This window comes from Dasypus novemcinctus, chromosome 7 (assembly GCF_030445035.2).
Source record: "Dasypus novemcinctus isolate mDasNov1 chromosome 7, mDasNov1.1.hap2, whole genome shotgun sequence".
Taxonomy (NCBI): domain Eukaryota; kingdom Metazoa; phylum Chordata; class Mammalia; order Cingulata; family Dasypodidae; genus Dasypus; species Dasypus novemcinctus.
Window position 1 is genome coordinate 65814073 of NC_080679.1, and position 14292 is coordinate 65828364.

Consider the following 14292-nt stretch of genomic DNA (forward strand, 5'->3'; position numbering starts at 1 on the left):
ACTTTCAAAAATGTTCTTCATTCTTATAAAGGAAGAGAACAAACATAGCTACCTACCAGTTTGCAATTTGAGCATCACTTTCATGGAGGTGGTTCGCTACAGTTAAAAAGAATAAACGCCAAGGACAACTGTTAGTAGGCACAGTGACTACTACAATGCAATCAGCAAGAAAGCAAATTAGCCACAATAATGTAGATAAACACTTACTATGTTATACTCGTCTTGGCTCATTAAATCTACATCATTAAAAGTAATATACAGAGCAATAAGAACAGGACCAGGAGCTTTCAAAGGGCATTTTTTTGTCTTTTTAGCAAATCAAGCTAAGTGCCTACCCTTGAGTATTTTAAAAGACCTATGGATACTCAATTTAGAGTAAGTGATAAGAAGATACACAGCATATATGTGGTATATGTGGTAGTGATTATTAAATTTAAAAGCTGCTAATAAAGAACACCTTAAGAAGAAAACAAGTCTGAGCATTATCTACATGTAGCAATAATATATGGCAATAGTATATATCAGTTTCTAATGTGTTTTGTTTTGTTTTCAGATTAAATGGTCACCCTAGTTACAACCAATTTTTCATTTCTATAATTTAAAACTTTCTACTTATTTCAATGTAAGTTTTCTTTTAGAAATTGCCTTTCAATTTTACCCCACGTTAACAACTTCCAAACTGATAAATGTAAATGGTTAAAGTGAGTTAAATTTACTGCATTTAACTTTTAAAAACAAATGTAAAGAATGAAATTAATTACAAAAATATCTATTCTGATGCTTCTTTGTATATTCAGCACATAGAAAAGTGCTTAACACACTGAACTCAATAAATATTTAATTGAATGAACGAAAACAGTCTTGAAAGAACTTTGATTAAAACAACATAAGAATTCCACTCTTTTATGAGACTTCCTTTTAGGTTCTGGTTTCCAATGAAATTATCCAATATTACAAAACTGCCAAAGCAGGTATGAAAAACTGCATATACGGTAATTCTGAAATGCATTTTAATAGAAGCTGACAATGTTTTCAATTATATTTATTGGGAAGCAGTAAGTTGTAGTTCTTTATAGAAAGCATATTAACTGAAATTTTAAATATAACAACATATTCAGATATTCTAGAGTTTTCAATGTTAGAAACATCTACATAAATAATCTATTTTACAGATTAAGTAGCGAAAGAGCAAAGATAGTAAATTCAGTGGATTAATTACCATTCATCAACTTAGAATTTTAAAGGATTTAATAAAACCATTAATTCTTAAAAAAAAAAAGCATACATTAATAACCCAGCTAAATAGCTGCCAATATTCTATTAAACTCATGAAATAAAACCTGTTCAAAGATCTACAAAACCCCTTTATAATACTAGAAAAACAAGCATTTACTTCTTAATTTTACACTGCTGGAAACCTTCGTTATTAATCCACAATAAAAGATTAAATAATCTATAAAAATTTAAACATAGCATAAAATACTTCTAAATGCTAATGCAGTGTGGAAGAGACACCAGCATTGTAATTTCTAATTAAATTCTACTAACTCTGTGATTTTGACTTTGTCCTTTAATCTTGTAAAAATCAGGAAAAAGAGGAAGAGGGGGAAAGATAGATATTTAAATGCAGAGAGAAAGACATGCTGCAGCTGTAAGTATGACATAAGGCTAACTCACTCTAAAAATAAGCTTCAATTTGGGTTTCTCATGTGTAAATATTTAAGTTTCCTTCCTTTTGTGGGACAATTCTTCCCTCAGTTCTATCACCATTCTTTGCCCCAAACAGTTCCTTTAAGCATTTGAGTCCAAGGAAAGCAGATGAATATTTCACAATGGTTTTTCAGAACATGTATCCTACAGGCTGGATTATCAACCTATATATGGAAGATACTGTGAAATATATCTGAGCCATTTTTACAACATTTAAATTCAGCTCTGAGAACCAAAAGCAGGAAAGCACTCAACTTTCATGGTTTTGGTTTCTATTTAAGTTTTGAACCTCTATGAAATAGAGTTCTTAAAAAACAAACAAACAAAAAAATACCTTCAGCTCCCAAGGACAAATCATCTTCAAAACTTCCTCCATTTCTTGCAAGCACACCTGGAAAAAAAAATTTGAAAATTCATCCTGGTATTCTGTTCTTCCCAATTCCTATATAAAATCATTGCTCTAGTTAAAACAAACTGACCAAATAAAACATTTTATAAGCTATAATAAAATATTTCAGAACCTAAAAGTACTCAGAAATTGTTCTGATTATACAATTTTAAGAAGTCAAAATTTGCAGCCAGGTAAAGTTTTCAGACTACAGACTAATTTTTACTTATTATGCCTTTGAAGATGCTCAATTAGAAAACATACCTTAAATAAGAGTTTCATGGAAAACCAGATCCTGGAGCAATCATTCCTCTTACTCCCTCCTTTTAAATCAAAAGCTCAAGCAAGATTTTCCTGATATTGTAAATGTTTTTTATATGCCTTGCTACTACCTGCACAATCTTGTTGTACTTTGAACTTTAGAATTCTGTCCTGCACAGGTGGTAAATTTCAGGTGTGGCAATTTCAGTTAATGTAAGCAAAGAAATGTTGCATTAAAGTTGACCTAGTTCACTAGATATATATTTTCCTTGTATTTCATATCTTATTTCTGTGTTTAACTAACCTTTATGATATCTAACTGGACAATAAGTATATAAGTTTCACATAGTAGAAAGGTTGATAATTTGCTTCAACTCATCACTTTTATAGTTTATGACGTAGTTCCTACCTTTTGAAATCTCAGAGTAACATTTTTTATAAACATGAACGTCACTTATAATTCATAAACATATTTTCAGCCAGAGAAAACATGAAGATCCTCATAAAGAAGAGATTTAGAAGGCAACTTTATCTTACCCTTCTGTGTACTACTGCTTTGCTCATCCAGTGATGCTCCCAAAGGTGTACTGAAACCACATAAACATACATGCCTTAGTCTTGAAAAGCTGTCTGGAGAGTTGTCACTGCACAACCTTATTTAAAGAGTTACAGCTAAGCAAGTTTCTAATCACAGTTTAACTCTCCTCCCAAACCATACAAGGAATGCAAGAGGATTTCATAAATAATATCCTACTAACTAAGCAAATAACTATCACCAAGCCAATTCACCAGAAATGATTTAATCACACATCTGATCAGTCAGCAATACAGGCAGAACAACAATTACCAATGGTTTGAATTGACATTTTCTATACCAAAAAAAAGTGAATGACAACAGGCATTAAGAAAATATCTGCTCCCCTAAATCCTTCCCAGTAAACAGGAAATAGAATTAAAAACAAACAAAACCAATCTTCAGGGGTAAGAAATCCAACCTTAATAAAGTTTAAAAATCAGAGTCTAATTAGAAATAAGGCCCAAAAGTTTCCTTAAACCTCATCTGTTTATCACTAGCATTTCAGAGCACCACTCAACAACTATCTTTTCTGATGTTTTTCTGAAAAGCTTGAGATTCAGTTTCTACTGTTAAATGAATAAATACATTCTTTTTTAACTATAAGAAGAAATTAAACGTCCACTTGAAAATCAACAATTTTTTTCACATTCTGTAGTTCATAGATGACTAGGAAATCTCTTTTTTAAATTCAAAAATACTTTTCAAAGACTAAGTTAAAGTAAGAAACACATTGTTTTATTTTAAAGTTCTATTTTGTGATACAAACCTGTCTTCAGAAACAATTTATAACTGTTACAAATTCATATTAGACATGAGATCTCTTATGAAAATATCCCTTTAAAAGAAATATTACTGGGTGGGGGATATATGGGGACCTCATATTTTTTTTAATGTACCATTAAAGAAATAAAGAAAGTGAAGGCACACACAAAAAAATAGAAATATTACTGAAATGCCAATTAAATATTAGAACTTGGCACTAGCAACATACACCATGAGCAATGGCAGTTCTTTGGCAATTAGTGTTTTTGAAATGTGAAAGAATCATAAGCAATTACCTTACAGATATTAATAAAACTTTTGAGCTAAGTTTTTACATAAATTTTAATAAAATTTGAGTTTATGCCATTAGAAAGCTATTCTTTTCCCCTGAAGGCTATTTTCTTAGTTAGGTCAAAACACAGTATTCTTCTGCAGATGTCTGCACTGGTCTGTGCACTAACAGCAAATGGCAAATAAACAACATAACTGGCATTCTCCCTCCAAAACAAGTCTATCACTCCTCTAAATACTCCCTCCCAAAATCAATCAAAAATTCTATCCCTTCTTACATTCTAATTCAAGCAATTTGTTTCAACATAGCAAAAAAACAAAACACAAAAGCTTGTCAAAATAAAGGCTCCCTTTAAGGAAGGAAAACATAGTATCTTTATTCAGGATGGGGACAAAAGTAAGAAAATAAAGAATATTTTATTTGAAAATTTATCAAAACGGAAAAACACTCTCTTCAGGTCATTTGGCCTCTTGATGTACAAAATATACAGATATGCCACTCTGGGAGGGAACCTAAATTACTATCCCCCAAAAAAGAAGACACTCTTTTTTGGCATATAACCTAGTAGACAAATCTGTGATAATGAAGCCAACTATAAAAGATGACTTTTTCTTTCTGTGCAAATGAATGCCACCTTTGTATAGAATAGGTGCAATTTTAAGGAACAAGAAGGAAACCTAAGAGAAAGGAGTAACAAAAATTCTGGAATTTTCAGGTATGATTGGGTCTTGGTCAATGTCAACATCTGCCTTTATTTGCATTTATCTTAAAAGACATACTTTAAAAATTGACTTATTTACAATCTACTTGATATAAACTCTTACACAATCTTAATTCCTTTACATCATATGATAAAACAAACATAATGGTTCTTCTCTTGCTTTTTTAAAATTCTTCTGAACATATACTGGAATTTAAACAAACACTATAAACTTACTGTGAATGCTAAACATACTTTAAGATGCAAAGAGTAAGCCTAAAACCAATACTGTACTTAGTACTGTATTTAAATCAAGAGTGAGGTTGAAGTTTTGAAAAGACAGGAGCAAAAGTAACAAACATCCTCTTCACTACATTTCTAAGGGGACACTTGAACAATACTGTTTTTGTAAGATCTCCCCCTAAAAGGTCCTGAATAAGCAACCTTTTAAATTTTACATCATTTTGATATTTCACAATTAAATAAACTAGTCGCACACTAATGTCATTTTTAAAATCCATGTTTTGAGTGGAATCACCTAATATCTGAGGCCATATTCTCCTAATTTGAAAATAAAGGGGTTAGATTGTTAACCTGGGGTCCAAGGACTTCAAGCGGTTTGTCCTTGCCTCTGTGCCTCTCCATATATTTCACTAAATCTCAGAAGCCCCAATAAAGGTTAAGGAGCTTTGTAAGTCTCCAGTCAATTCATCAAAACAGGATGTCAATATAGCAGCAACCAATATTTTATCTGTCCTTAGAGGTGAAAAGTAAATTGGCACACATGAAAATCACGTTCCCAAAAAAAAAGGCTTCTCTATCTCTGGTTCTTGAACAAAATATAAAGAGCCTAAGTTGAGAAGGCAAAAAATGCTCAGAAGCATACACCAAAAAAAAAAAAAAAAGGTTCTTCGTGTGAGATTTTAAAACTAGCAAATAAATTGGAAACCAATTAAAATATGAAACAAGCACATTTTTATGTTGTCAGATTTACTTGCAATATGATTCATCTCCTCTGTATTTTATCAAACATTTTTGTACCAGTTGTCAAACATGTACTTAAACAGATTTGTACAGTCTGGAGGCCTTCAAAGCTCTACTTCCCTTCTGTGAATTCCAGTGCCATCTGACAAACCCATGTCCAAAAAAGTAAACTACAAGAACAAAGTTGCAAATTTTAATAGTTCCCCAGAGTTAAGGCACAGAAATAAAACGAAAGCCCAATTAGTGTAGTGAAGTACATCAAAGTCTACAACACACATGAAAGGAAAATTATGTGATACCAGATGTACAATGCCAAAACAAAAGCAAAATAAAATGCCCAGTGATGTGTGAAAATTCTTTCAAATGAAAACCGGGCATACATAATAACCTGACATTATTATCGGAACAGGTTTCTGATCTGATATTAAGTTCACGCATGGGCTGCTGAAGTCCTAACAACCACACAGTCAACACAGTCACCAAACAATCAGCCGTCCCGGTACTTCCATTTCCAATCGCTTCAAGGAGGCTACGTGTCGGCTCACTTTCCGGTTTAGAGTTTACCATGGCCATGGAACCCAGAGGGACGGTGGCCCGAGTCACAGCTCGGGCGTCCCGTCGGCGCGGATCTCCCTCCCCGACGCGGGCGGCGCGAGAGGACTCACCGGCAGTCCTTGAGCCATATCGCGATCTTCTCGTTGGGCACGTTTCCTGCGGGGTGGGACGGAGGGACAATTCGTTACCGACCCCGGAGGAACTCCCACAGCAGAGTCAACCTGGATACCTCCGGGTCGGGAAATCTGCCACGGGCAAAATGCAGCCTAAGCAATATATATATATCGATCTATCTCAGTCTCCATCTGAGGGAAAGCCAGATGGCATCCGGGGTGACTGTGCTGCCTGCGCTGACGCTGGAGGCGCCCTGTCAACAGCGCGCGTTTAAAGGTCGGAAGAGTGCCCTCTCCCCTGGTCTATCAATCACGGGAGGCTCTTCCAAAGCGCACGGCCGTCGCCCCAGGCGCACGACGCCGCCCCGCCGCCCGCCAGCCCTCCCCGGAGAGTCCCGCCGGTTGCTCCGGCCGGGCGCACCGACCTCTCCCCTCCGCCGCCGGCAGCTTTGCGCCGGGGAGGTCCTCGTCGTCGTCCTCGTCCTCGTCCTGCGTCGTCGCTTCTGTGGAGAGATCCTCCGTCTCCGAAGCCTGCCAGGAGCCGCGGCACTTGGCCCAGGCCTTCCTCTTGCGACTCGCCACTTGCCACTCCGGTTCCTCCTCCGCCGACGCCACCAGGGGCCGGTCCATGGCCGTGGCGGGGGTTCCGCAGTTGCAGCCGAAGCCTGCTCGAGACACGGCAGGCAGCGGTGGCAGGGACCCCCGCCCCTGCAGTCAGCACCCGGCCGGGCTGGGGGCCCCGGGGAGCAGGAGCGGGAGGAGGAGGGGACAGGGAGGGAGGGAGGGAAGGAAGGGGAGGGAGGGCGAAGAGGGCCGGCGCTTCACATGAAGCCGGCCGGGCGCGGCGCGGGAGCGCAAGTGGCCAGAGAGAGCGCGCCCAGGAGCGGAGCGGCCGGGCCCCCGCTCCCCGCCCCCGGCCTCGGGCCGCCGCCTCCCGCCTGCAGTCTCCTGGGCGCCGCCTGACGCGGGCCGCCGGCAGCCGGCTTCTGCGCGCCCCTCCCTCGGCGGCGTCCCACGCCCCCTTCCGGCCTGGGGCGCGCGGGGCGGGAGCTCGGAGTCGGGCGGGCGGCGCGGAGCCCAGTAGACCCGCCGCACGCTGCTGCTAGGAGAGTGGACCAGATTTGTTTATTTGTTAATAATCTTTTCTTCCTCTCAACTCCTCCTCCCTGGGCCACAAATAGAAATAAAATGGGAAGGCCAAGTCTCACAAAACGCCCCTCTTCACTGCGTAGAAACAAGTGTTGGCTTGGGCTCTTTCAAACTTCGTCTTTGAGGAGACTCCTGAGTGTAGAATATTTAGTATCCAAGGAATTGTGGATACGGACGAAAGACTTATCGTCGACTGGTATTTTGACCTTTGTCAAAATGTCAGAACTGAAGATCAGTCTTCATGGATTTCGAGTTTCATGCTCCAGGAAGTTATTTATCTTGGTTGCCGTGTACATGAAAATGAATTGAGGAATATTGTTTAATCTGTCAATTCCACATGAACGTCGAACATAGAGAGGTGAAGGAAAATACAAGGACTGATTGGAAAAATAGAAATATTTGCCTCAATTTTGGTACTGCAAGACACTACAAGAAACAAATGATGTCAAGGTTCAGAACTATTTTTAGAATGAGCTTGAGCATTCCCTTTTGTTAGTCTTTAAATTTCATTAGCAGAAAAAAAACTATCAAATCTTATCCAAAAGCAGACACAAAGTAACATATCACGCAACTATTTCCCCTAAACATTGCATCTAAACACTCTACACGTATAACTACTGTTTGAAACTTTTTATTGCATTGGTTTTAATCTGAAGAACAAATGAGACCACCTTTTTTATCTTATTTTGATTTAAAAGGCTATTCTGCATAAACTATTTTAAGGAAGAAATTTTTTTCATTATATGATTTACAATATTGATGTTAAAATCAGTGGTAAAATTCAAAATGGAAATATTAGAATTGCAAGGTGAATAAAACAATTGTGATTGATTAAAGACAACCATAAATTTTGGAGATTTAGAAGGTAGAACGCTCTTGAGGTAGAAATCCTGCCCAGTTTTTGTCCAGGCACTCACACATAAGGCATAGATTACTAAAAATAGCATGTTGATTTTCCTGCCTCCATTGTTTCCTACCTCATTTCTAGAACACAGCTCCCAATTTAAAATTTCCAAAACACCCTATTTCTTAAATCAACAATAACTCCTAATGGTTTACCAACACCTACGAGATCAAATCTAGACTAGCAGTCAAGAACATAATATTATCCTGGGCCTGATAGACATAAATATAGTAAAATTTAAGGGATGCTAGACTAATGACATTAGTATCTCATTGGCTTGGAATTTCCATGAAAGAACCTAAATAGAGAGCGTAGAAGATCATTTCTTTAAATGTTAAAGACTTCTCAGTCTTCAAGAATCTTACAACAAAATGGCTCCCCAATAGGCCAGAATCTAGCTGCCTAGGGGAAAGAGGGAAGGGGAGAGAAGTCCTGAAAACAGACACTGAAAGGACTGGTCAAATGCCAAGAAGAACAATATATGCTGCCTTCACAGTTTCATCCAGGGTCCTGAGAACCCCTACCCTGCCTATGTGTTGCTCTCCCGCTTCAATGATTTCCACACTCTCTTGCTGACTCTGTCCTTACTTCTCACTCCATTTCTATACTCCTAATTCTATTTCTTGCACAATTACATGATATACAACAGAAGGCCTCCAGCATTTATTTTGGGACTGAATTGCACAGTAAATAATATAACCATCTAGCTGGCTCCCGAGGGTATGTTTGGCTTCCCAGCCAGACTAACCTGTGAAAGAGTAAAGAATATTTCTCAGTATTCTTCTTACACCCCCTACACTTGCCCAGTGAATCCTTCTTGAAATAAATACTGGCATACTTCATTTTGTTATGCTTTGCCGATATTGCATTTTTTACAAATTGAAGGTTTGTAGCAACCTTGCATCAAGCAAGCCCATCGACACCATATTTCCAACAGCGTGTGATCACTTATTTATGTCACATTTGGTAATTCTCTCAATATTACAATCCTTTTCATTATTATTATTATTATATCTGTTATGATGCTCTGTGATCAGTGATCTATGATGTTACTATTGTAATTGTTTTGGGCACCAGAAAACATGCCAATATAAAAGAGTGATCTTAATCAAGAAACGTGTGTATTCTGACTGCTCCACAGACTGGCTGTTCCCCCAACTCTCTCCCTTTCCTCAGGCCTCCCTATTCCCTGAGATAGAGCAGTACTGAAATTAAGTCAATTAATAACCCTACAATGACCTCTGAGTGTTCAAGTAAAAGGAAGAGTCACATGTCTCTCACTTTAAATCAAAAGCTAGAATGATTAAGCTTAAGGAGGAAGGCAAGTAAATTGAGACAGGCCAAAAGTTAAGACCTCTTGCACCAAAGTTAGCCAAGTTGAATGCAAAGGAAATGTTCTTGAAGGAAATGAAGTGCTACTCCAGTGAAAACATGAAGAATAAGTGAGCAACAGCCTTATTGCTGATATGGAGGAAGTTTTAGCGATCTGGATAGAAGGTCAAAGCAGACACAACATTCCCTTAAATTAAAGCCTAATCCAGACAAGGCTCTAAATCTTTTCAGTTCTATGAAGGCTGAAAGAAGCAAGGAAGCTATAGAAAAATGTTGGAAGTTAGCAGAAGTTGGTTCATGAAGTATAAAGAAAGAAGCCATCCCCATAACATAAAAGTGTAAGGTGAAGCAGCAAGTACTGATGTAGACGTTTCAGCAAGTATCCAGAAGATCTGGCTAAGCTCACTGATGAAGGTAGCTTTACTAAACAACAGATGTTCAATGTAGATGAATCAGCCTTCTGTTGGAAGAAGATGCCATCTAGGACTTTGATAGCTAGAGAGGACAAGTCAATGCCTGGATTCAAAGTTTCAAAGGATAAGCTGATTCTCTTGTTAGGGGCTAATGCTGCTGGTGACTTTAAGTTGAAAGCCAATGTTTATTTGCCACTCTGAAAATCCTAGGGTCCTTAAGAATTAGGCTAAATCTACTCTGCCTGTGATCTGTAAATGGAACACCAAAGCCTGATGACAGCACATCTGTTTACAACATGATTTACTGAATATTTTAAGCCTGCTATGGAGACCTATGCTCAGAAAAAAAAAGATTCTTTTCAAAATATTACTGTTCATTGACAATGAACCTAGTCACCCAAGTGCTCTGATGGAGATGTGTGAGATTAATGTTTTCATGCCTGCTAACACAACATCCATTCTGCAGCTCATGGATCAGGGAGTAATTTTGACTTTCAAATCTTATTATTTAAGAAATACATGCTGTAAGACTCTAGCCGTAGACAGTGATTCCTCTGATGGAACTGGGCAATGTAAATTGAAAACCTTCTGTAAAGGATTCACCAGTCCATTCTAGGTGCCATTAACAACATTAGTGATTCTTGGGAGGCGATCAATATATCAACATTAACATGAGATTGGGAAAAGTTGATTCCTACCCTGATGGATGACTTTGAGGGGTCCAAGACTTCAGTGGAGGAAATAGCAAGAGAACTAGAATTAGAAGTGAAGCCTGAGGATGTGACTGAATTGCTGCAATCTCATGATATAAGTTGAATGGATGAGGAGTTGCTACTTATGGATGAGCAAAGAAAGTGGTTTCTTGAGATGGAGTCTGCTTCTGGTGAAGATGCTAGGAACATTGTTGGAAAGACAACAAAGATTTAGAATATGACATAAACTTGGTTGATAATGTAGTAGCAGAATTTTAGAGGATTGACTCCAATTTTGGAAGTTCTCCTGTGGGTAAAATGCTCTCAAACAGCATTACATGCTACAGAGAAATCTCTAATGAAGGTAAGAGTCATTCAGTGTGGAAAACTTTTTTTGTCTTATTTTAAGGAACTTCCACAGCCACCCCAACCTTCAGCAACCACCACCCTGATCAGTGAGCAGCCATCAGCATTGAGGCAGGACCCTTCACCAGCAAAAGATACTACTTGCTGAAGGTTCAGATGATGGTTAGCATTTTTTAGCAATGAAAAATGTTTAATTAAAGTGTGTACATTGTTTTTTAGACATAATGTTATTGCACACTTAACAGACTACAGTGTAATATAAACACAACTTTTATATGCACTGGGAAACCAAAAAATTCATGGGACTCGCTTTATGGTGATATTCACTTTGTTGTGGTGGTCTGGAGCTAAGCCTGCAATATCTCTGGGATATGCCTGTATCCTATGCTTTATGCTTTGTACGTTCAAACTGATAAAATATTTGCCTCTTTTCTCTAAGGCCTATTTTATTTGGTTTTGTTATTTTTAAATGTACTTCTAGGCAACATTAAGAAAGAATTCTTGAGAAATATAAACAGATCACAGCTAATACTTAAAAACAAAACCACTAGAGTACAATAATAAAGAAAAAATGCTATCAGGTAATATTAGAATAAAGTATAGCAATCATCAAATCTCTAATAGCATGATGTGTTTTTTTCTACATGGTAATTTTCAATGCAACATATTGAAGGTGCAGATATAATAGAGAAGGAAATCCTTGAAACAGCATGTCATCATCTTAAAAAATAGGTGCTTTTAATTTTATTTTCAATTTTTAAAAAATGTTCAAGGTGCTTCATTTATTCAATAATGAATGCTACACAGGTGGAAATCTAGCCGTTTGCCTCTTCAAGGGTATTTTTCCAAATAAGTTCTTGTATTGTAGACTAACTGCAAATTCACATTGCAAAAGCTCTACATGAAGGCTTACAGAGAAGAGGAAGAAATACATTCATATTAGATGTGGATAATTCCATCCAGCATGGTATAGTGGAAACAGTAGGAGCTTTGGTGTTGGACTTAAATTTGAAATCCTGCTGTCTAGCTGGATGGCCTAGAGCAAGACAGCTAATAACTCTGAGCTTCACTTTCTTTGTGTATGAGATAGCAATCATGTTAACTACCTTTTGGAGCTGATGTGAGGATCATATGAAATAAAATAGATGCTCACTACAGCTATTAGATTATTATAGTACAGAAAGCTAAAGGAATCACTTTCCATCAGAGAGATTATTCTTATCCTACTAAATGGCATGTACCTTCATACTTATGCAGCTGAATTTTACAAATGGTCTAAATTCAGGTTAGGAAAGAAAACATACTCTGATTAAGTTAGACGGTTTTAAATGGAAAAGCCTAAATCATAAATGAAACATCAGGCCCAGTTTAAGTGCTTGAGTTGTTTTTGCTTTTCCAGATCTTACATGTGCCTCAAAATTATAAACCAAGATTTTCTATTGTGTAGACTAAGGCATTCAGGTGTTAGTTATGCTGTTGTTTCTTCAATAATATTTATGTAATGAAAATTTTTTTTCTGGGCTTTAAGATCTTGGTAATTTAGAATCTGATCTGAGGGAAGTGGCTTTGGCCCAGTGGCTGGGGCGTCTGTCTACCACATGGGAGGTCCCCGGTTCAAACCCCGGGCCTCCTTGACCTGTGTGGAGCTGGTGCATGCGCAGTGCTGATGCGCACATGGAGTGCCCTGCCACGCAGGGGTGACCCCACGTAGGGAGGCCCCACGGGGGAGGAGTACACCCCATAGGGAGAACCGCCCAGTGCGAGGGAAGATGCAGCCTGCCCAAGACTGGCACCGCGTACACGGAGAGCTGACCCAGCAAGATGATGCAACAAAAAGAAACACAAATTCCTGTGTCACTGACAACAACAGAAGCGAACAAGGAAGAAGACGCAGCGGATGGACACAGAGAGCAGACAACCCGGGGCAGGGCGGGCGGGGAGGGGAGAGAAATAAATAAATCTTTAAAAAAAAAAAAAAGAATCCGAATCGGTAGAGTTGCAGTTTTACCAAATTTTCACCCTTTATTAAGACAAAAAAGGGGTTAGGAGGTATTTTATATTTCAATACAACTGCCTGGAGAAAATAATTCTATATGAAATAAATGTGAAAACACTGTATATTATGTTTCCTCTAGCCTCCCAGTCACAAAGAATGTTAAATACATGAGAAGATCTTCAGACTTAAAAACAACTAAATTTTTTAGCTTTCTTTAACCCAGGATTTCTAACATTCATTTCAATGGGATATCTTTTTGTTCCCCCCAGTATCCTTTTAATATTTCCAGATACTAGTGGAATAATTTGCAATAGGATTAAAAAGAATGAAAGGGAAATGTTACTCAACTAGTAAATGCTTCAAAAACTTTCAAAGATTTAATTACAAATCATGTAATTGGACTATTAGGAACAGTCAGTCTGACTTAGATTGGTCCTTTGATATTTTTCTTTAAGTCACTGTGGTAAGTTATTGTGCATAAAAGTAATAAAATTGCACGTTTAAGGCCTACAAATTCAAACATGTTAATTATTCTTGGGGTCCTCCCACATTAGCAACAACTCAAGGATTATTAGATTAGTTCCTTGTCCTCATAAATAAGCATTAATATGTCACAGCAATCTGCTATTTTGATTTCCCTTACTTACCCAAGTACACACCAGAAGGAGAAGCAGGTGTTAATAGCATGGAACTTTGCCTTGCAAAATATTCACACAGTCTGGGTAAATTATCAGTTTATACTTTGTGCTTTTGTACTTATTAAAGACTTGTCAGTTTTATCACTCATTTCACCATTCCCAGATCACAATTTCTTCAGTTCTCTGCATAATGCTAAATTTAACCTTTCTGCATTGAAATCTTGGGGTTGTTTGTTTTCTTTTCAGTGGTGGAATTCTCTGGTGTTTCTGAGCAACAGGTAAGAATGGCTCATCTATTCTTCATCAACAAAAGAGCAAAGCAAGATTATGTAACAGAATAAGCTTTTTTGGTCTGTGTCATAAATTCATGAAACAACGCAGGGGAGATTTTGAAATCCTCTTTACTGGGCATAGTTATACATGGGAAAAGAAACCAAAATGTTTTAAATTCTTCTGTGAA

General features: G+C 37.8%; 1 protein-coding gene across 16 annotated transcripts in view; it reads right to left on the reverse strand.

Moving 5' to 3' along the window:
- ITPRID2 (ITPR interacting domain containing 2) overlaps positions 1 to 14292 on the reverse strand; it is an 87753-nt gene that overhangs the window by 33224 nt on the left and 40237 nt on the right. For 7 of the 16 annotated variants that reach the window (XM_071216234.1, XM_058300547.2, XM_058300548.2 and 4 more), the window contains 3 exons: positions 2897 to 2946; positions 2045 to 2101; positions 57 to 96 (listed from right to left, as the gene is read on the reverse strand). In XM_071216234.1, coding sequence (XP_071072335.1) covers positions 57 to 96; positions 2045 to 2101; positions 2897 to 2946 — 147 coding nt within the window. Of the gene's footprint in view, positions 1 to 56; positions 97 to 2044; positions 2102 to 2896; positions 2947 to 6238; positions 6386 to 6767; positions 7331 to 14292 lie in introns of those variants that run through there. The other 9 variants (XM_058300543.2, XM_058300540.2, XM_058300538.2 and 6 more) reach the window with 3 other exon arrangements.